The sequence below is a fragment of the Lytechinus pictus genome, chromosome 16, assembly GCF_037042905.1.
Source record: "Lytechinus pictus isolate F3 Inbred chromosome 16, Lp3.0, whole genome shotgun sequence".
Lineage (NCBI taxonomy): Eukaryota > Metazoa > Echinodermata > Echinoidea > Temnopleuroida > Toxopneustidae > Lytechinus > Lytechinus pictus.
This window is the reverse complement of record NC_087260.1, coordinates 14,596,800-14,617,995: the sequence shown is the minus strand read 5'-3', so window position 1 is coordinate 14,617,995 and position 21,196 is coordinate 14,596,800. Positions and strand designations below refer to the sequence as shown.

General features: G+C 38.3%; 2 protein-coding genes across 2 annotated transcripts; both read left to right on the top strand.

The window, feature by feature from the left end:
- The first annotated feature begins 1,083 nt into the window (after nt 1-1,083).
- Nucleotides 1,084-18,237, top strand: LOC129279627 (uncharacterized). The gene is made up of 4 exons (XM_054915728.2): nt 1,084-1,187; nt 3,814-3,932; nt 5,392-5,540; nt 15,410-18,237. The coding sequence occupies exons 1-4, from the start codon at nt 1,181-1,183 to the stop codon at nt 15,513-15,515; spliced, it is 381 nt and encodes a 126-aa protein (XP_054771703.1). The 5' UTR covers nt 1,084-1,180; the 3' UTR covers nt 15,516-18,237.
- Nucleotides 12,026-15,243, top strand: LOC135157066 (prostatic spermine-binding protein-like). The gene is made up of 4 exons (XM_064111549.1): nt 12,026-12,089; nt 13,758-14,318; nt 14,525-14,629; nt 15,221-15,243. The coding sequence occupies exons 1-4, from the start codon at nt 12,026-12,028 to the stop codon at nt 15,241-15,243; spliced, it is 753 nt and encodes a 250-aa protein (XP_063967619.1).
- Nucleotides 18,238-21,196: the final 2,959 nt, after the last annotated feature.

Here is a 21,196-nt window from a genome sequence, read left to right as displayed (position 1 = left end):
CCCTGGATTAATTGGGATGATCGTGACCATCACCTTGAATTATTTCCAGATATCCAGATTATCGGCAAAATGAAGGAATAAATGATCTCCTATTCTCATGATTCGAGCCCAGGCATACCAGCGGCACCTTACTCCGCTGGTACCCAGCCTGAGCCGGCTGATGTTGTAAAGCTTCCCGTACTAACGATAATCTCAAATTTGTCTCAAATTCACTGCTTTTGACAGAAGTAATATTCAACAATATTTATGCATAGTCCGTATACGACTCGATGTGTATTATCGCACAAGTCTCCTAGGTAGTGTTGTATATTTGGTTAATTTTTTATGATAAAACCTTTTAAATGAAAGCTAATCGTCGACAAAATTATAAACTGAAGTTATTGACTGAATATCTCTAAAATGACCTAATCTTTACAGGTCATCTGGGAGCGTATCATGAAAGGACTTGTCAGACCTTTTATCCGACAAGTCCTGTTTTATCCGACAGTTACCATAGTAACAGTGTCTCTCAGCCGATCAGAATCAAGGAAAGATGTCAGATCTGACAACTTGTCAGACAAAAATGTTGACGATACACTCCCAGATATCTAAAACCCTTGCTTTTCGAATCACATGACTTGAAGCCGGTATTTCAGCTTTTTGGGTATATATATGTGTTCATGGTGAAGCCGGTATTCCAGCTTTTCGGGTTCAAAGGTTCAATGGATCATGTCGGTTTGAACGTAATGGCATAGTAGGGTAATTTTTTAATGTCTTAGAGAAATTTGTAAAATTATGCTTCCTGTCTGTGGTACGCATAGAAAACTTTAAAACTGCTCTTTCGATTCACTGTGTGGACACTAAAGGGGGAATGTGACTGCAGCATAAGTATGAGTGGAACCAAAAAGTGTGAAAGGCTTATTTTAAACAGTATGTGCTCTTTTGAATTATAGATCTTTCTTTTTTTGCTTCCTTTTCTTTGATTATTCAAACAAAATCACCATCATGGCTAGAGGCAACTGTTCGGGGTAGAAGCACTAGACTTAGTATTGAATCAATTTATGTACAAAACCTTTCTTGTCTGATAAATTATTTCTTTCAGGAATACCTCTCACAAACTGGACTAGGAACCCTGTACCCCCGGTCAGCCCACTACCTCGAGGGTCTTCGGGGGAAGTCACAAGCTCCAAAGAAGTCTCCAATGGATGGTAAGTCGGGGTTTTCAAACTTAATCCGTAAACTTTATAGGGACTCATTAGTCCTTTATGCTTTGCAGACTGCGAAAAAATGAGGCAAGCATCAAGGACAATCATGTGGCCTCAAGAGGTCCGAAGTTTATGACCTAGGACCCTTGGCTTTGGCCCTGGGAAGTCAGTCTTTGTCCTTGACCTCTGCTTCCGGCACAGCACTGATCGCAACTTAAAGGGATTACAACCCAGCAGCCTAAATAAGAAGCCCTACCTCAAGCCCTGAACTACTCATATCTGACAAGGTTCATTACCCATCATGCAACATTCCCAGCAGTGTAGTCTTGTAATATAGACCCACTTAAATAATAACACACTCATTCATGGCTCAATGCGTTGTATCACAATTATGTTAATAGCGAGTAGCAAAACAGGAACCTTTCGCACAAAAACATTCAGTTTCTAGATTGAAATAAAATTATTGGCTAATCCTCTATATTTTTTAGGCCTTCTAATGGTAATCTCAAAAGTTATATTTTAAAACTAGTTCATAAAAACCACACGGTCAATCAGAGTCCACACACAGTGCTGGCCAATACGCTTCCTTTTAAAGGACAACTTCACCCCAAGAAAAGTTGTTTTGAATAAAAAGAGAAAAATCTAACAAGCATAACAATGAAAATTTCATCAAAGTTGGATGTAAAATAAGGAAGTAATGACATTTCAAAAAAAAATTTAATTTCACAAAACAGTAGTATGTACATCCTGGTATGTCTTCAAATGAGAGGACTGATGACGTCATCCACTCACTATTTCTTTTGTATTTTATTACATAAAATATTAGATATCCTAATTTTCCTCTCATTGTCATGTGAAAGAAAGTTTTTTTCTCTCTGAACATGTTGAATTAACATTTTTTGAACATTTTATGGTTTAGTCAAGTTGGTCCCTTTTGTCAAAATTGTAAAAATCTAAATATTGTATAATTTAAACAATAAACAAAAGAAATAGTGAGTGAGGGACATCATTGACCTTCTCATTTGCATGTCACTGACTTGTTCATTTAACTATTTTGTGAAAAATAAGTGAAATTTTACAATGTCTCAATTTTCTTATTTACATCCAATTTTGATGAGATTTTCAGCATTATGCTTGTTGGATTTTTCTCTATTGATTCAAATCAGCATTTTTATGGGGGTGGACTTGACCTTTAAAATTTCTTGTAGCATGCGATATTTGCCATATCACTGCATCAGTGTGATCATGTACACCTTGTGTGTCATCAGTGAGATTATGTATTAATAAAGCCTACCATAATTATGTGTGATGGATCTAAAGCATGTCTTTGTGAAACAGTCCCATAATTTGATACTCACACACTGCATATGTAAATAACAGAGAAACTCCTTTATTTTTCTCAAATAGCGCCATCTCTTGGCAAAAGTTACTTTTTCCAGATTTGAAATAATATACTAGTACTGTGGGGATATGACCTGCATTGGCTTACCAAAATGACCAAAGTGTATTACCTGCAATGACTATATATTATGACTAATCACAGGACCCGTCTCCTTTTCTCGATGTACATTGTACATTTTGTCATTTTGTGTACTCTGTAATGCATCAATTGAGTGTAGCTGAATTTTACAAATTAGCATCTTGTTTTGTTTATGAAGATTCTAAGCAACAACAAATTCTTTGCTAAACATATGCAGTATTTCATATTTAACGTCATAATTTCAAATGGGACTTCATAAATTGCTGCAGATGAATAATGTATGTGTGGGTTTGCTTTTAATGTCTAAGTTAATATTTGACTTATGCATGAATGAATGTGTGTCTGTCATTTTGTTGTTACGTTATCAATGAAAGCTGGATTTTGAAGAAAAAAAATCAGTCTCGATAAACTTAACTATGTCTGTGATTTTGCTGCGAGATGTCCTCAGAACCATATTCATGTGTTTGGACATATACGTTATTACTGAGGCACCATTGCCATGTCTTTCAAATGGGGGGGGGGGAGGGGGTCACATTCATTATGATCTGTCAAGTAATCTCTTATCTAAATCTCAAAGGAGATTTTAAAGAAAAAAGCAAAATAGAGATTTTCACTGATTATTATGAAATACCAAAATCCCTCAATCTGATTGCTCAGAGCGATTTTTTTTACCAAAAACCACAGGCTATTTTCTCCCCCCCCCCATGAGATGTCTTAATTGAAAATGAAGTCATTATCGCATGCCAAGACTGTTATGCTAGTCTTTTTATTCCCCTTTGAAAACTCTCATGAGCATTTGATTCTTTTGAGATTAGTCTGCTGTGCAAATCCTTCACTTGAGTTAACCGGGAAGGTGTCTGAATGCACAAGCTACATCGACATGTGTACTGAAGGCCCTCTCGCTCAGATTGAAATTGAAACAGCAAGTTTTGAATATGCTAGTCTTTTTGTGAAGACCCACTTGTTGATCAAAGTTTCCATCAGGGTCTGTGCCAGCAGACTAGTATTACATGTATGTCACCCTAGAAGTGATAGACTGGTGTTGCTAGCATTCATTTGTGACATTTGTATCTGTTTCTTGCATCCTGGATGATGAAAATAAGATAATACCAGCATAAACATGTAATTTAATGACATCTTCATTCTCAGGGTACCTTTCACATCTTGCCGTAGTCAACCAAGTCAACGCACTTTGCAAACAGTTGCATCATGATGCGCAGAATCTTAACAATCACAAATACATTGCACATCAAGTCGCCCTTCTGTATGTAAGTATTCCCGATAAATGTTTAAATTTAATGAGTATTATTCAATATTTACATGTATTTAAGGGGACAGAAAAAATGAGACTGATCTCGTGAGAAATTTGAACTGATGTGAAATTCTGAAATGACAGAAGTGAATTAAATTAGAGCATTATATTACTGGACTATTAAAGCATTTGATTCATCAGACTACTAATGTCAGAGCCAAATAAGCTGTGACCTAGAGAAGGAATCCAGACCTGCTCTTTGCCATTGATCATCAATTGTTTTCCAACTGTCTTTCAGAGAACTGTTATGCAACCAATTACTATTTTGGGATCTCTTCTTTCACGGGTCTTTCAATAATTCATCAATAATCTCTCATCAGTTAGCCCCCCAAATTGAGACTGTTAAAAATGGTCAAAAGACTAATAAACCTTTGAAAATTTATTGAAAGACTATTAATGAAAGACTGTTTGGTTTGAAGTTTGAACGTTTTAACTGTTTAAAAAAATTTATTGAGATCACAGTGACTAGAAAGACCCTGATAGATCAATCTGATATATTGAAAGACCACATAGATCACTGAAAGTCCATTGAAAGCTCTTTGAGAGATGAAGCAAGTTGCATGGTCTTTCAGCGGTCTGACAGTAGGCTTGCTCTCTGTGGAATGACCCCAAAACACACAAAATGAAAGGTCTATGATTAAGACGTGTATTTTCCTCTATTTAAAATTGAATTATAAGGTACCTTGTCAAAGTTTGTGCCAGGTTTTTTTTTCCGACGGTGGCAACGGCATCGTCATATTACTTTAAAAGTTTATGGATCTAGACTCTAGTTCATGAAAATTGGACATTTGAGCAGCAATGTATCCTTGAATACCCTGTGCACATTTCAGGAACATGGACAAGTTCAAAGGTCATTTAAAGGTCAATGAACTCTGGCCATGTTGGGAGTATATGTTTAATTGCCATTATCACTTAGAAAGTTTATGGATCTTGCTCATGAAACATCGACATAATGGTAATCAAATATGAATGATTGTTTTGCACATGTCTTAGGTCACATGGTCAAAGGTCATTTTGGGTCAATGGACAGTATTTTATTATTATTGTTAGTTTTTTCTTCTGTGAATAATTATTCATTAGCAGTTTTCAAAGGCAGTACTGCTACTATATCGAATTGCGTAATGCAGGCGATACCGCCAGAGGCGTTTCACTTGCTTAGCAAGCAGTCCACTATAACCTTTTTATACCGGCTTCCATGCTTTCCCCCATGGTTTTGCCTATGATGAAAGGATGAGAATTGGAAATGAAAGGCCTTTTTCTGGATTCCAACTCAAAAGACGCATCTCGAACTTTTGACAAGGTACCTCGGCGACTAAATTGAGTATGATTGTTCTTGATAAGATTAGATGAAATGATACTATTCCACCCAAAGCTATATATTCCAAGTGTGCACATTTTCTATTCTTCTCTCATAGCAATCTTTGAATCAGCTTGGAAATGTTAAGGCTCTCCTGAGCTATCGTAACAACATTGAGGGTATGTTCAAGAAGCTGAAGGCTGCCCTGGAGTTGACAGCGGCAGATGGAGACTCGGTGCCTCATCTACCTGATGAATACAAGCAATGGTGAGGTTGATGTCAATCATGGTTTTGGTGGTGGTAGTGGTGGTTTTTTGTGGTGGTGATGAAAAATGTGTTGCAGTGGGCTGTGTATGTGGTGTGGATGTTATAGATTGTGGTATTGATGGTGGCAGTGATGGTAGTGATGGTGATGGTTAATAATAATAATACAAAACATTTATAGGGCGCTTAATACGGGCGTTTCTAAGCGCACTGTGTTCTGAATTTAACTTTACATGGGGAAAAAAAATATTAAATGGGCATATTAACACAAGGTGTGACAAAAAAAAATCATGAAAAAAGAAAAAAAAAATACTAACAGATTAAAACTGGTGTGCACCTCCAATGACCGACCCACAACTGGGATTCATTGATTGAAAAGGTATGTTTTGAGCAGGGCCTTAAACTGACTGACGGACTTGGCACTATGCATGTAAGAGGGTAACTTGTTCCAAAGAGAAGGGGCAATAGAAGAAAAAGCCCGGTCACCATATTTTGTAGAAGTGCGCGGTCCAGGAGTTAACTGCAATGTAAATGATGAACGGAGGGGTCTTGAGGAGGTGCTAGAACGTAAAGAAATGAGATCTGTGAGATATTTGGGGGATTGACCATTCAGAATTTTGTAGGTAAGGAGGAGGACTTTGAAAGATATACGATGATGTATGGGGAGCCAGTGGAGAGAACGCAGGATTGGGGTAATATGCTCAGATTTCCTACAGAGAGAGACCAGTCTAGCAGCAGAGTTTTGAACCCGTTGAAGTGGAAGTAGGTATGTACGAGGGAGGTTAGAAAATATTGCGTTACAATAATCTAGGTGACAGGAAACAAATGCATGTGTTAGTTTGGCAGTTGTGGGTCGGTCAAGTAGTTTCCTAATCTTCCCAATTTTGAAAATACCGTATGACGCAGACCTGCAAATATGCTTGATATGATGTTGAAGAGTAAGTTTATTGTCGATCATCACACCGAGGTCGCGTACCCACTCACTACCCTTCAGAGAAACATCAGAAAATAAATCAGGGAATGGAGTGGTATTTCTGAACTTTGACGATATGTGGATAACTTCAGATTTCCGTTCATTAAGGCAGAGTCTGTTTTTACGAGACCAGACCTTAATGTCCTCAATACAGCTTTGAAGCTTTTGAGCTGCTTCAACCTTGCCGTCAGGTTTAAGTGTTACATAAATTTGTATGTCGTCTGCATACATCACATGCTGAACACCTTGGTGAGATTGTATAAGATTTGAAAGTGGACTGGTATAGAGAATGAAAAGGAGTGGGCCGACGACGGAACCCTGTGGAACTCCGTAAGTTAGAGGGAATGATTTAGAAAGTGTATCATTAATTATTACTTGTTGGGAACGACCATGAAGGTATGAGCGGATCCATTGTAGGACAGTTCCAGTGATGGAGAATTCATTCTCAAGACGATCAAGTAACAGGTTGTGATCAATAGTGTCAAAAGCAGCTGTATAGTCCAGAAGGACTAACGCTACTTCATCGCCCTTATCCACAGCAAGTAGAAAATCGTTGAAAAGTTTAACCAACGCAGTCTCTGTCGAATGATGGTTCCTATAAGAAGACTGAGGCACAGGAAGCAAGCCAGATCCCTCAAGATGAACTCTGAGCTGTGACGACACTATTCTCTCCAGAACCTTACCCAAAAAAGGAAGGTTTGCGATGGGCCGGTAATTATTAAGTGAATTTGGGTCGAGTGCAGGCTTCTTGAGGAGAGGAAGGAGTAGAGATGACTTAAACGGTTCGGGGAAGAGACCGGAGGACAAAGAAAGGTTGAACATCTTAGTGATGAGTGGAAGGATATAGTGAAGAGTGTCTTTTAATAACCAGGTGGGGATTGGGTCCAATTGACAGTGCTTTGATGGTAGTGATGTGATGAGTTTCTTAACTTCCAGGTCAGATACAGGACGAAATTCTGAAAATTTGCACTGAGGTGGACCAACTGGAGTGGTGGTTGCTGGTGCTGAAGATGAGTCAGAGAAAGCAGATACAACATTGGAGACCTTCTCGACGAAGAACTTTGCGAACCTATTGGCAAGTTCACAATCAGATGAATGGTCAGGAAGAATCGGCGAGTGATGCGGGGAGGAGAGTGACTTCACAAGACCGAACTTTATCTAATAAAGTTCTGAGGGAGGTGTTATAATAACTAGCAATCTCAGAGGGACAAGTTAGATCAGGTTGTGAACCAGCTGACAATCTCAAATCGTTGCGTAGGGAATCCATGTCAATTTTGCGAAAATTGTCTGTAGCTAATCTGCTTCTTGGAATTCTGTGGCCTGGTGAGGTTAGCTGTGGCTACAAGTGCAGAATGATCCAAGGGCAGTGAAGGTTCACGTTGACATGGTGGATGTTATCGGAGTCTGAGTCTGTAGTGAAGAGTAGATCCAGGGTATGACCGGCACGATGTGTGGCTCCTTGGACATGCTGCTTAAATCCTAAAGAATCAACTCCATCCAAAAATGATTTTGCAAAATTATCATTGGGATCATCTATGTGTACATTGAAATCCCCTAATAATAAAGGAAAGTAATCATTTACAGTTACACTTTCTAGGAGAGTTAAAAACTCTTCCAGGAAGATAGATTTGAGACGTTGTTACTTGAGGAAGGAGGGCGATAAATACAGAATAACCTAACAACAGAGGATGCAGTAAGATTGAGAGTTAAATCTAATAACTCAAAGGAAGAAAAGTTGTGATTTGGATTTACAGTACACCGTATCGTTGATTTATAAAGAACAAGTATACCACCACCCCTAAAGGATATACGGGGTCGGTGAGTAAAATCATAATTTGGCAAGGAGGATTTCAGATCAGCCAAAGTGTGGGCATCTCTACTGCTGTCGCCAGAGAGCCATGATTCAGTTATAACGAGAACATCAAGCTTATTATCTACAACTAGATCAGTAGCTGCATGAGTTTTATTGGTCAAGGACCGTGCATTCCAACAGCCAAATTGGAGACCAGTGGAAGGCACAGGATCCAGAGATTGCGATCTTGGAATCCTACGCTTACGTCCACGATGAGTTCGACGTCGTCGACCGATGCCAAGATCGCAAACTCTATTCCAGACATGTTGAGCCAAAAGCCGGTGTGGATGGCTGTTAAGGTGATATAAAGTATTGATATTATAACAGATACGATTTGGAGTTTCATGGTCGGGATAATGTAATGTGGCGTTATAATCAGAGTGAACAATGTTAGGTTGCTGTGGCCCAGGATTGGGCTCGATATCACCGGAAATTAGAGTACTCAAACAAAAATAAGCTGTAGTGTTACTGTAGTACAAAACTGGCTTACTAAAGTACTTCACCCTGTTGTTTACAGTTGGCAGTGGTAGTAGACGTGTTGTTGTTAGTTGTGGTGATGGTCCTCGTGTGTTGTTTGGTTTTGGAGGTTATATGGCAATAGTGAAAGTGTATGCTGGTGGAGATGATGGTGGTGGTTGTGGTGGTGACAAAACAATTGCGTTTGTGAAAGAAGTATGAAAAGCTATTATAATTATACTTGTATATATAGCACCTCAGAAGTCTCAAAGCACTCTACAATAAAGGCAGCATAAATATTGCATGTTGATCATCTGAAATTTTTATTATCCCCCCAAATTTTTTGTAATGAACTTGATTTTAATTTACCACCTTAATTAAAGACAAGGAGGAGTTGAATGTTATATTTTTTATCAGAAATACATGTATTTTTATTCCAAGCACTTTTTAATATTTTTCACGTATTCAGTGAAATATCCTTCCGTATATGAAACCCTCTACATGCTGTGTTAATCTTCAGAAGATATATCATCAGTTTTACAAAAATATTTTTAAACATTATTCTGTAGACATTGATATTTTACTCAGTGGTGTTTTGTTACTTGATGAGGGGGGTAGGAGTGAAATTATTCATCAATTTACTTGCACAATTATGACTATAGTTTACTCAAAATTGAAATGATATACCAACACCAACCCAGAATGAATGTTCCTTTAACCAATCTATGCACGGTGTTGATTCCAAGGAATGATCTTGAATTATAAGATGGCATAAACTTGGATGATCCCATATGCTGAAAGTGATCTTTAATAATGAAATGCACACATGTGCGATGAACCCATTAAACAGTGACGGGGACGACGCGATTGCTGAGATTGAGTCTTATTAATGAAATGGCACAAATGTGTTCTGATCCATCATACCTGACTTCTTTGAATATCACAGTCAATGCATTCACTCAGTGAGGGGAATCATCCTTATTAAATGTTCACCTGTACCTGTATTATTCATCAGTAATGACAGTTACACTGATGGAACTGAATCCAGGATGACAGAAGCTATTGGGTTATTACCAATGACGGACCATCGGTCATTTTGGAGTAGGTTTTATTGGTGTGACTGTAACATTGAAGGGTGTTGAAGGTAATACTGCACTTTGAAGGGACAGTGCGGTATTCCCTCAGAGATAAGTCTTTTTGGAATCATTTGGTTCCAGTGTGGGCTCAATGATCATTGATGGAAAATTATACTTTAAACAGCTTACCATTTGTTGAGTGTTTCCAAGGAAATACTCCACTCTGTCAGAGTAGTGCCTTATCCCAAAGGAAACTGCAACATTTGCATTGGAACTTGTTGCTCATGTGTGATGGATCATTTATGGAAATAAATGCATTAGAATTATTAGTCATGTGTCAGGCATGTCCTACTAAGCCTTTCACGTTTCCTACAACATAGCTGTACTCCCTGAGCACGTTTTGTCCAATGAGGTGATGTCTTTCATACTGCGTGCAACTGGGAATTTAAGTGCAACTCTAAGTCACACTTACATGTGAATCTTTGTGAAACAACTCCCATGAGGCTTCAGTATAAAGTGTGGTTGGATTCTACACTAAGGCGATCTTGTTGCTATTTATGGGAACACTCTCAGTGGGGTGACATGTTTCGCGGGAAATTTGAAACTGCAGCGTATAGGCATTCCACATACAGTGTGTGGAGTAGCACGCTTGAAATGTGCGAAGATCACTTCTCGAAGAACGGTTGCATCCTCACGCTAAAACCAGCTTAAGGAGGCAAAGTGATCTTCAAAACTACATCGCTGGGTGGTTTTCTGAACTGGTTTGGAACATTGCTTTCAAGATCGCTTTGACCGTTCTCATTACATGCTAAACTAGTTTACACTAAACTAGTTTCCAGTAAACTAGTTTTAGAACAGTGTCTATAGCACTTTTATGGATCCATGCAAATGAGGAAGGATCACAGGAATAGCTGTATTGATGTCTTGAGAGGAACATGTTGATGGTACATGGTTCTTAAGCTTAAAGCTGTCAGTTACCTTCCCTTATGAGGATTATTTAATTTGGTTCATACCAAGAGAAGGTTATTCATGTTTTAACATATATTGTAATACGTGCATGCAGGGGGGGAGTAGGAAGAGGAGTTGGGGATGTAAGTGAGGGGGGGGGGGAGTAGGAAGAGGAGTTGGGGATGTAAGTGAAGGGGGGGAGTAGGAAGAGGAGTTGGGGATGTAAATGAAGGGGGGGGGGGGTAGGAAGAGGAGTTGGGGATGTAAATGAAGGGGGGGGGGTAGGAAGAGGAGTTGGGGATGTAAATGAAGGAGGGGGAGTAGGAAGAGGTGTTTCGGATGTAAATGAAGGAGGGGGGGGGGTAGGAAGAGGAGTTGGGGATGTAAGTGAAGGGGGGAGTAGGAAGAGGAGTTGGGGATATAAATGAAGGAGGGGGGGGGGGGAGTAGGAAGAGGAGTTGGGATGTAAATGAAGGAGGGGGAGTAGGAAGAGGTGTTTGGGATGAAAATGAAGGGGGGAGTAGGAAGAGGAGTTGGGGATGTAAATGAAGGAGGGGGGGGAGTAGGAAGAGGAGTTGGGGATGTAAATGAAGGGGGGGGGAGTAGGAAGACGTGTTTGGGATGTAAATGAAGGGGGGGAGTAGGAAGAGATGTTTGGGATGTAAATGAAGGAGGGGGGGGAGTAGGAAGAGGTGCTTGGGATGTAAATGAAGGAGGGGGGGGGGGTAGGAAGAGGTGTTGGAATGTAAATGAAGGAGGGGGGAGTAGGAAGAGGTGCTTGGGATGTAAATGAAGGAGGGGGGGTAGGAAGAGGAGTTTGGGATGTAAATGAAGGAGGGGGGGGGAGTAGGAAGAGGAGTTTGGGATGTAAATGAAGGAGGGGGGGAGTAGGAAGAGGAGTTGGGGATGTAAATTGAGGAGGGGGGAGTAGGAAGAGGTGTTTGGGATGTAAATGAAGGAGGGGGAGTAGGAAGAGGAGTTGGGGATGTAAATGAAGGAGGGGAGTAGGAAGAGGTGTTTGGGATGTAAATGAAGGGGGAGTAGGAAGAGGAGTTAGGGATGTAAATGAAGGGGGGGAGTAGGAAGAGGAGTTTGGGATGTAAATGAAGGGGGGGAGTAGGAAGAGGAGTTGGGGATGTAAATGAAGGAGGAGGGGGAGTAGGAAGAGGAGTTTGGGATGTAAATGAAGGGTGGAGGAGTAGGAAGAGGAGTTGGGGGTGTAAATGAAGGAGGGGGAGTAGGAAGAGGTGTTTGGGATGTAAATGAAGGAGGGGGGGAGTAGGAAGAGGTGTTAGGGATGTAAATGAAGGGGGGGGGGAGTAGGAAGAGGAGTTTGGGATGTAAATGAAGGAGGGGGGAGTAGGAAGAGGAGTTGGGGGTGTAAATGAAGGAGGGGGAGTAGGAAGAGGTGTTTGGGATGTAAATGAAGGGGGGGGGGGAGTAGGAAGAGGAGTTGGGGATGTAAATGAAGGAGGGGGGAGTAGGAAGAGGTGTTAGGGATGTAAATGAAGGGGGGGGGAGTAGGAAGAGGAGTTTGGGATGTAAATGAAGGAGGGGGGAGTAGGAAGAGGAGTTGGGGGTGTAAATGAAGGAGGGGGAGTAGGAAGAGGTGTTTGGGATGTAAATGAAGGGGGGGTAGGAAGAGGTGTTTGGGATGTAAATGAAGGGGGGGAGTTGGAAGAGGAGAGGGTGATGTAAATGTAGAGAAGGGCAGATGATGATTTTAAGAATAGACAAAAAAAAAACCAGAGGGATGAGGAGAGGTTGACCAATGTAAAATAGCAAGAAGAAATTGAAAATCTGTCATAAGGGGAATATAGAAGTGAGAAAAGTGAGAAGACACTACTAAAGCAGATAATTGTAACGAGACAAAAATATGGTGTGAAGTATGACATTTTGATGTGAATGTAATGTAGGTCTGAATGCTCGGTTTGAAAATTAGCATCATTGATGACATCTACTTGTATGTAGGTCTAATCTGATTATGTTCTTAACGGATATATATATTTTTTTCTAGTTGTATTAGCTCTGATTCCTGTGTTCTAAATTACTCAATTTATTTCAGGTTATGATGATACCTCAGGGAAATCCCCTTCCAATCTTTGTATCATAGTCATAGCACAGTGATATTGCAAAGAACTAGATTTTGCTGTTTTTTTTCCTATGCCCTTATTTCGAAAATATCACCAAAAAAATGATTAAAGATCTAAGTGAGAAACGAATAATGATGCCCCGGGAAATGGATTCATGTTTCTGTGCAGTATTCATGAGTGTATCATGACTTCTTTGATTGTGTAGTATCACTCAGCTTTTTTATGGCAAAGAATCAGAAATTTGATATTTGTATCATTCATTATAAGAGAATAACAAGTTTATATCAGAATGTATCTGTAATGACCTAATTCTAGGAGTCCTAATTAAAAATGACACATGTAGATCCCCACGTGACATCTATTATGAGAAATGTCAGGACTGCTGATTCTTTTCTGGAATTGAATCTTTTTTAAATTTGTGGGTATAAATGAACACTGATGAACATGAATTGGATCATGAATAATCCGATGCAGGTGCCTTTCTTTTCATTAGGGAAGAAAAAAATAAGGAAACTCCCATGAATTTGACATTTAGAACATGGTCAGACAGCAGTATTAGCACAGCATGACTCCCCTAAAAAAAATTAAAGTCCATACCAACCTAAATTGTTTGTTTGCCAAAGCCGTAATCTAGATCTTTTTTTTTCTAATACATTTTTTATTTACCGGTACTCTATTTTTATCTACAGGTGTATGTGAATATTCTAGTTTTCATGGATTCAAACGAGAGCAAAAAATTGAAATTACATGAAAATTGGGCCAGTAAATGAAAAAACGGCCAATGGAAAGAATTTGAAGGCGATTGATGAGATGATAGCATAGGTAATGGTCATGATGGTGGTTGTGTTGTTTATGATGATGATGTTGATGATGATAATAATGATGATGATATTAGTGATGATGCTGCTGCTGCTGATGATAATGAAGGTGATGATGAGGATGATGAAGGTGATGATGAGGATGATGAAGGTGATGATGATGATGATGAAGGTGACAATGATGATGGTGATGATGATGATGATGAAGGTGACAATGATGATGGTGATGATGATGATGATGAAGGTGACAATGATGATGGTGATGATGATGATGATGAAGGTGATGATGATGAAGGTGATGAAGGTGATGATGATGATGAAGGTGATGATGATGATAATGAAGGTGATGATGGGGATGATTGTGATGATGGGGATGATTGTGATGATGAGGGTGACAATATTAATGATTATGATGATGATGATTATGCTGATGAAGATGATAATGATGATGCTACTGCTGCTGCTGATGAAAATGATGATGATTGTGATGACGATGATGATAATGATGACAATGATGATGGACATGGTTATTATGATAATGTTGATGATGATGATGATGATTCAAATTCATTCAATTTACTTCCCCCAAAAAACAAATAAGATACAGTACATCAAGATGAAATCAATAAAATGATTCCATAATAAAGTAAAGCAAAACAACAATTACAATTGTAAAAACAATCAATAAAATGACAAAATAGATAAGGTAATGAATGGGATGTGATGGAGTAGCAAAAGTCATTGGCCTTTCCTGGCTACTCCCTTATTTACAAATGATGAATGATGATAATGACAACGATGATGATAATGACAACGATAATGATGATGATAATGATGATGAAGATGATAATGTGACAAACTTGTCGGAGGACAAATGTTTGATAATGACAGCAATGATGATGATGATGAATGATAATGACAGCAGTGATGATGATGATAATGATGAAGATGATAATATGACAAACTTGTTGGATGACAAACGTTTGATGTAACACTCCCCTTTTTGCTATAAAGTGCTTGATCGAGAACCTCTCATTGGCAAGAGTCCACCAGGATTCCCTTTCATACAGCAATCAAACTTTTACCATATTGTAAATGTCTACACTTTGACTAGGGGACACAACATAGCTCCTACGATTATTGTAGGGGTGTCGTAGTCTAGTGGTTATGACTCTCATCTGTCAATCTGAGGGATGTGGGTTTTGATTCCCAGCCATGGCGTGTTTTTCTTCAGCAATAAATTTACCCACATTGGGCTGCACTCAAGCCAGGTGAGGCAAATGGGTGCTTGGTAGGTAGAAATTCCTTGAATGCTTGAGCGCCTAGGCAGCCAAACCTAAAGCTGGGGTAATAATAGCAGGGCTAGCTTGGAGACCAGTTTTCGGAATTGAAGTGGCTATCCTGGGTAAATATACCATCATTATGATTATTGTTGTTATTATTCTTCCTTGCTTTATTTCGTATTAGATGTAAGGTTAGGGTTGCAATAGGGTTTTATGTTAGGTTTAGGGTAGGGTATTGTACATGTATAATCCAGGGTTGAAATTAGACATTCTGTTAGTGTGTGGAACTTGTAGGGGAGCAATTGTTACAAGAGCAAATGTCATGGAACCCTTCAACTAACACACACTTTCTATATTCTTTTTTTCTTGACAGGTTACTGGAGCTGACAGTATCGCTACAGGAAGTGATGTCATCATTCAATGCTTCATTCAATCAGCCTCTCCTCCCTGCAATGGGCTTCCTCCAACAGACGCTCTGAGAGGACGATAGAAGAGGAATGAAACTCTGGAGATTTGTTTGTGACACACTTATTTTTCTTAGAACACTGAATATTATCGCTTAGAGTTTAACTCTGGTCCTCTAAACCTCTTCTTTGGGTAGTCCAGTTTGTTCTATGAACTCTCCTTCTGGCAGAGGATTTTTTGTAACAAAGCTGCTGACAAAATGATTGATAGAAGGAAGAAATTGTGGAGATTTGTTTGAGACATTTTTTCCATCAGAACACTAAACGTTGTGGCTCAAAGTTTCAACTCCGACCCTGTGAACCTCTTCTTCAGGTAGTCCAGTTCCTTTTACGAACTCTTCTCCCAGCAATGAGGTTAATCCAACATACTCTCTGACAGAATGATCAAAAGAAGGATGAAATCTTCGGAAAGGCTTTCATGTGGGAAACTTCTTCCCTGCAGAACAATGAACATTGCGGCTGAGAGATTTACTCCGATCCTCTAAACCTCTTCTTCAAGTAGTTCCTCCTGTGAACTCTCTGATTATGGGATAGATGTGAAGATAGATATGATTAACCTTATTTGATATGGAACTTGCTGTCATTATGGAAACACAAGTCATAGACCCACTGTGTAAACCCTGTCTGACCTTCCCTACATGCGCACAGTGGATTACTGAAAGTTATTTAAGAGACAATGGCTGATTTCAAGTTCAGTGTTGACCTTTTGGTGTTGGTGTTAGGTCAATTTTTACATGATTATAACACCAAACATAAAATGAAGATTGTCCTGGAAAGTCACTCACTAGTTGTTGGGATGTCAATAATGTGATCTGGATCAGTTTTACAAACCTGAATAAGTTTTGGAGCAAGGGGAAGCAATCCAAATTTCAACACCAACACCTAGGCCAACACCGGACTTGAAATCACCCAGTGGGTATCTTCCTGCATGATTGGTCACATTCGTATTCAACAGTGTCCGAGTAGTGTCAGGTAAAAGTTGGTGGAATGCAAATAGGTACATTTTTCGTACATGTATGTATAGTGTCAAAGTCTTTTATTTTCTTTCTTTGTGTTTCCGAGGTTGCATTCTTTGATAGTTTGATGTGCTATCAGGGTGATATTCAATGTGTGAGGCTTAGTGTAATCTTAATTGTTTTAGTCTTTCTTTTGTATTATTTGAAAATATGCCAATGATCTATAATTGTGATCTTTTGAATCCTTATGTATTTTTCCTGTATATCTAAGCAAATGTATATTCAGTAATTGTTTTGTAGTGAATGCTTTTGGGGCTATTCTGAAATTGGTCGACTACTTATTTATCGTCGGGTAATGTTTAATGCAAGGTGCTGGGTTGCAATCAAATTATTTTAGGGTAGAGTAGTATTCTGTGTTTCCTTCAGGAAACCATAATCTGTGTCTAACCTTGTTCAACTGGAGTGTATCTTGGCGATATGATTACATTTGTTTACCTTACTATCTGAAAGACATGGCTCATTGATTGACCTTGGAGGTGTTTCACGTAGAATTCAGTGTGAGTTTAGAGTCTTTCTTAAATGCTGATGATCTTGTGATATGTAATTCCCAATCTTAATGATTAATATGCAGTAGCGAGCATCCTCGCTCAATGGGACTCTTTTTTAATAAAAGAAATAGAAAGAAGTCTTTATTTGGCCCGTTTTGTTTCCAATACTTGTTTAGGGTAGGGTTTCACACACCAATACTTGTTAAGGGGTGCATTTTCAGAACATGGAAAATACTTGTTTAGGGTGCTTTTCAAAACCCCATGGTCATGCGTGGTATCCACTCGTCAATGGAAGTGCCCCCCCCCCCCCATTAAAGAATTAAAATATCCCTGCTTGAACTGTTTAAATCTGGCTCCCGTTTCACAATGCGTACATGTAATGCCTATGATAAATTTACTATCAGCCTATCCCATTGACTTCAGTAGCTTTAAACTGTTATTGCAAATTCGCAAATATAACAAGTTTTATGAAACAGTCCCCTGGGCTTCATAACACAAGGGTTTGCAGTCAGTCACTAACTGACAATGGCCATTCAAGATGATTGTGGCAAACACGTTTTGTTCACATCGCTGACCAGGAACCAATGAGGAGTATTCTCTCATATTTCCAATCCATCAGGAACCAATGAGGAGTATTCTCTTATATTTGCAATCCATCGGGAACCAATGAGGAGTATTCTTTCATATTTCCAATCCATAAGGAACCAATGAGGAGTATTCTTTCATATTTGCAATTCATCATAAGTCTTTGCATTAAGGAGTCCTTACATGTATAATTGTTTGAAATTTGATTATTTTTATTATTATCATTTTAGGTTTTGACTTGTTCTTTCACTGCAGCTCCCAAATTGTTCTGGCAACAGCTTAGATGGTTTATAGCTATCTGTTGTTTTAATGCAACATATTAATGCAATCTGTAAAAGGTATGTGCTGTGCCTTTTAGCAGGTATCCGCCCACCAAGGCACTCTGCGTCTTTACATAGCAGCTTTCCCTGATTCTCCGTTATTTTGTCTATGAAAAAATATTGGTGATGAAAAGCCACTTGCAGGACTCCTGCGGGAAACAAATGTGACTGACTTTCGATTAAAAAGCCTAACAAGCACGGTTACATGAAGAAAATATATATGCATGTAAATATCATCTTGTTATTATTCTTTTTTTAGTGCACGTTTAGATTGATTATTCTACCATATTTCACCTTGAAAGAAAGAAATGCATAATTCACACTTAAATGCTATGCAAGTTTTATTCCTTTTGACTTTTGTTGCATTACCCACCTACTTACAAAAACAAAAAAATGAATAAATAGGAACTTTTTACTGAAATGAAATACCTTTCTGTTAAGTTCGACTTTTGCTATAGTCACAGTGGCAAGACTCCAGACTAAGTAGGTGTTTCAAGAATATATTTGCGATCAATTGCAAATTTATGATGTAATTGAATGATATACTGCTTGTTGCATGTAAGAAGCAGACGAGCAATCAAGTGCAAATTTGCAATTCATTGCTAGACTTAGGATTAAATTTTGACAAAAATTGACTTGCAAATGAATTCAATTTTCCTGCAAGTGATTACAAGTTTCCTGCAATTGATTGCAAGTTTCCTGCAATTGATTGCAAGTTTCCTGCAATTGATTACAAGTTTCCTATCTCATTTTATCTGTTGTTTTGGGATTGGTTTCATTGATGGGACTGTAGCATTATTATGTTAAAGGGATGCTCCGGGCTGAAAATATTTATATCTTAATACATAGAGTAGAATTCACTGAGCAAAATGCCGAAAATTTCAACAAAATCGGATAACAAATAATAAAGTTATTGAAGTTTAAAGTTTAGCAATATTTTGTGAAAACAGCTGTCATGAATATTCATTAGGTGGGCTGATGATGTCACATCTCCACTCTCCGTTTTCTTATGTTATTACATAAAATTATAATTTTTTCATTATTTCATACTTGTGTGAATAATATGTCTCCCTTATAATGAAATAAGTTGCAACAATAAATATCTAATGCACTAAATCAGTTGTCAATCCAATTTTTCTAGTTCTTGGAGGAAAACATTTGAATAAACCTAATTTCATATAATAAAATACAAAAGAACAAGTGGGGATGTGACATCATCAGCCTACCTAATGAATATTCATGACGACTGTTTTTACAAAATATTGCTAAACCTTAACATTCAATAACTTTGTTATTTGTTATCCGATTTTGATGAAATCTTCGGCATTTTGCTCAGTGAATTCTACTCTATTTATTAAGCTATAAATACTTTCAGCCCGGACCATCCCTTTAAGTTGAATCGTTTTCCAATAATTTTACATATGAATGTTTCACGTGCTAAAAGCCTTAAATATTAAATATGAAAATCCAATAATAAAAATGAACCTCAAAATCAATCACAGGATTCTTTTTCTAAACCATTCCATTATACCTCGGTCACATTTGTTCTACGGCGGCCGTACGGCGAGTCGAAAACAGTCGTTTTAACATATTTTGTACCAGCTAAATATAGGTGGTTTGAATAAAAATGAATAAAACGGCTGTTTTTGACTCGCCGTATACGGCCGCCGTAGAGCAAATGTGACCGAGGTATTACCCGTGAATGTGATCATAACTCTTCAGTATGTAGGAAGGACTTGCTTTGTGTTTCTGTTGTAGTAACTCCCATAGAATCTCAGCAGCTTTCAATGCCAAGCTGGTATTTAACCAATTACCTATGAAACATTTGCCCTCTTGAGTTAATCAGCCATAGTGGCTGACCTAAAGACGACAGTGATTTAAAGAACAAGTATGAAATCCCATACTTGCAAATTACTCCAAAATTTAAGAAAGGGAATTTCGGGCCTTTTGCAAGAAAACTCTTCATATGTTATTGTATTGACTCAATTAAATTTTCATAGTCCTTTTCTATATTATAACTACTGAGCATGTGTATGTCTGTGAAGTAAGTATTCCAGAAAGCATGCTTGTTTTTTAGTGGAAATATACTACAATAGTGATATTTTTTGTCATGCAATATTATGTAGGATTTGCAATTTTGTTGTGTAATTAGAACAATCTGTAATATGTTAATACATGTGGAAGTAGAGTGTAGTGTGTATGATATGTATACATGTATATGGTGTATTGTTTGTCATTAGATCTGTAGAACGGGTCATTAAAATGGATAACATTCAGATATGCAGTTTTGTACTTTGTGTTTAAGTTTACAATAGAAGTGTGGAAGATGATGGGTGGATAGAGATGAGGGATAAAGATTTAAAATTACGAATAGCTACATGAACTTGATGGACAATTTTGCAATTAGCCAATGATAGAGGTAAAGAAAATGATTAAAAAATATATTTTTGGCAAATTCTCACGAATAAAAGCATATTGCTGGAAATTTTCACTAAATTCACCATGTGTGCATGCAATCCTTCAATTTCACTTTTGAAAATTGAAAAGTGCTCCCATGACAAGCTCTGTCTTTTCACTCCTTCACTTTTGACTTTCTGAGAATTTTTTAATGAGTCTTGCCCCCCCCCCCCCCCCTCTTTCCTCGGAAAATGTCTGCGTGTGGCCATTCCTCTAAGTGAGATTCAAATATTTGATAATACTCTAATATGATTGACATTATTGACCCTTTACCAAATAAAAGATTTAGATGGGCTTTAAAAGAAACAGAAGGGAGTTAAAATAAGGTGGAATGAGGGGCATTGCGATAGGGGGGGGGGTGTTTCATGGTACAATTCCCCAGGACTCGGATTATCACTGAGAACTGTGATGAGCTACTGAAATCCTTGGCCCGTATTCAGAATTCCGGTTTAATTTATTCTTTTATGTTCTTTTAAATCCTAAAGTAATGAAAATGCAGGGCTAAAACAAGAGCATATGACTTTGCTCTTTCTCTCTCCTAATTCATTATTTTGAAAACGAACCTTTTTTTTGCATAGTAGTGTAACAAAAATGACAAGAATTCAAGTCATTTCGGTGACTTTCTCCGTTTAGAAATTGCGGTCACCGAACCGACACAGAATCGATACAACCTATGGTAACCTCTTTTAATGGTGATGAAAAAAATATTGTAATAAAAACATTCTGAATAAAAACTAGCGCGATGTTAAAAGAATTGGATTTCAAATAATTGCTGATGTCGTTGTCAGCAATCCACGCTGTCAACGTCCCGGTAGGTCGTAGACAGCATT

Excerpts from the sequence above, each read along its gene's own strand:
- LOC129279627 (XM_054915728.2), top strand. Across the intron at positions 3,933-5,391 it reads ATCAAGTCGCCCTTCTGTAT|CAATCTTTGAATCAGCTTGG; the intron begins GTAAGTATTCCC and ends CTTCTCTCATAG. Across the intron at positions 5,541-15,409 it reads CCTGATGAATACAAGCAATG|GTTACTGGAGCTGACAGTAT; the intron begins GTGAGGTTGATG and ends TTTTCTTGACAG.
- LOC135157066 (XM_064111549.1), top strand. The coding sequence starts at position 12,026 with ATGAAGGGTGGAGGAGTAGGAAGAGGAGTTGGGGGTGTAAATGAAGGA. Across the intron at positions 12,090-13,757 it reads AGGAGGGGGAGTAGGAAGAG|GTAATGGTCATGATGGTGGT; the intron begins GTGTTTGGGATG and ends ATGATAGCATAG. Across the intron at positions 14,630-15,220 it reads AAACTTGTCGGAGGACAAAT|ATGTAAGGTTAGGGTTGCAA; the intron begins GTTTGATAATGA and ends ATTTCGTATTAG.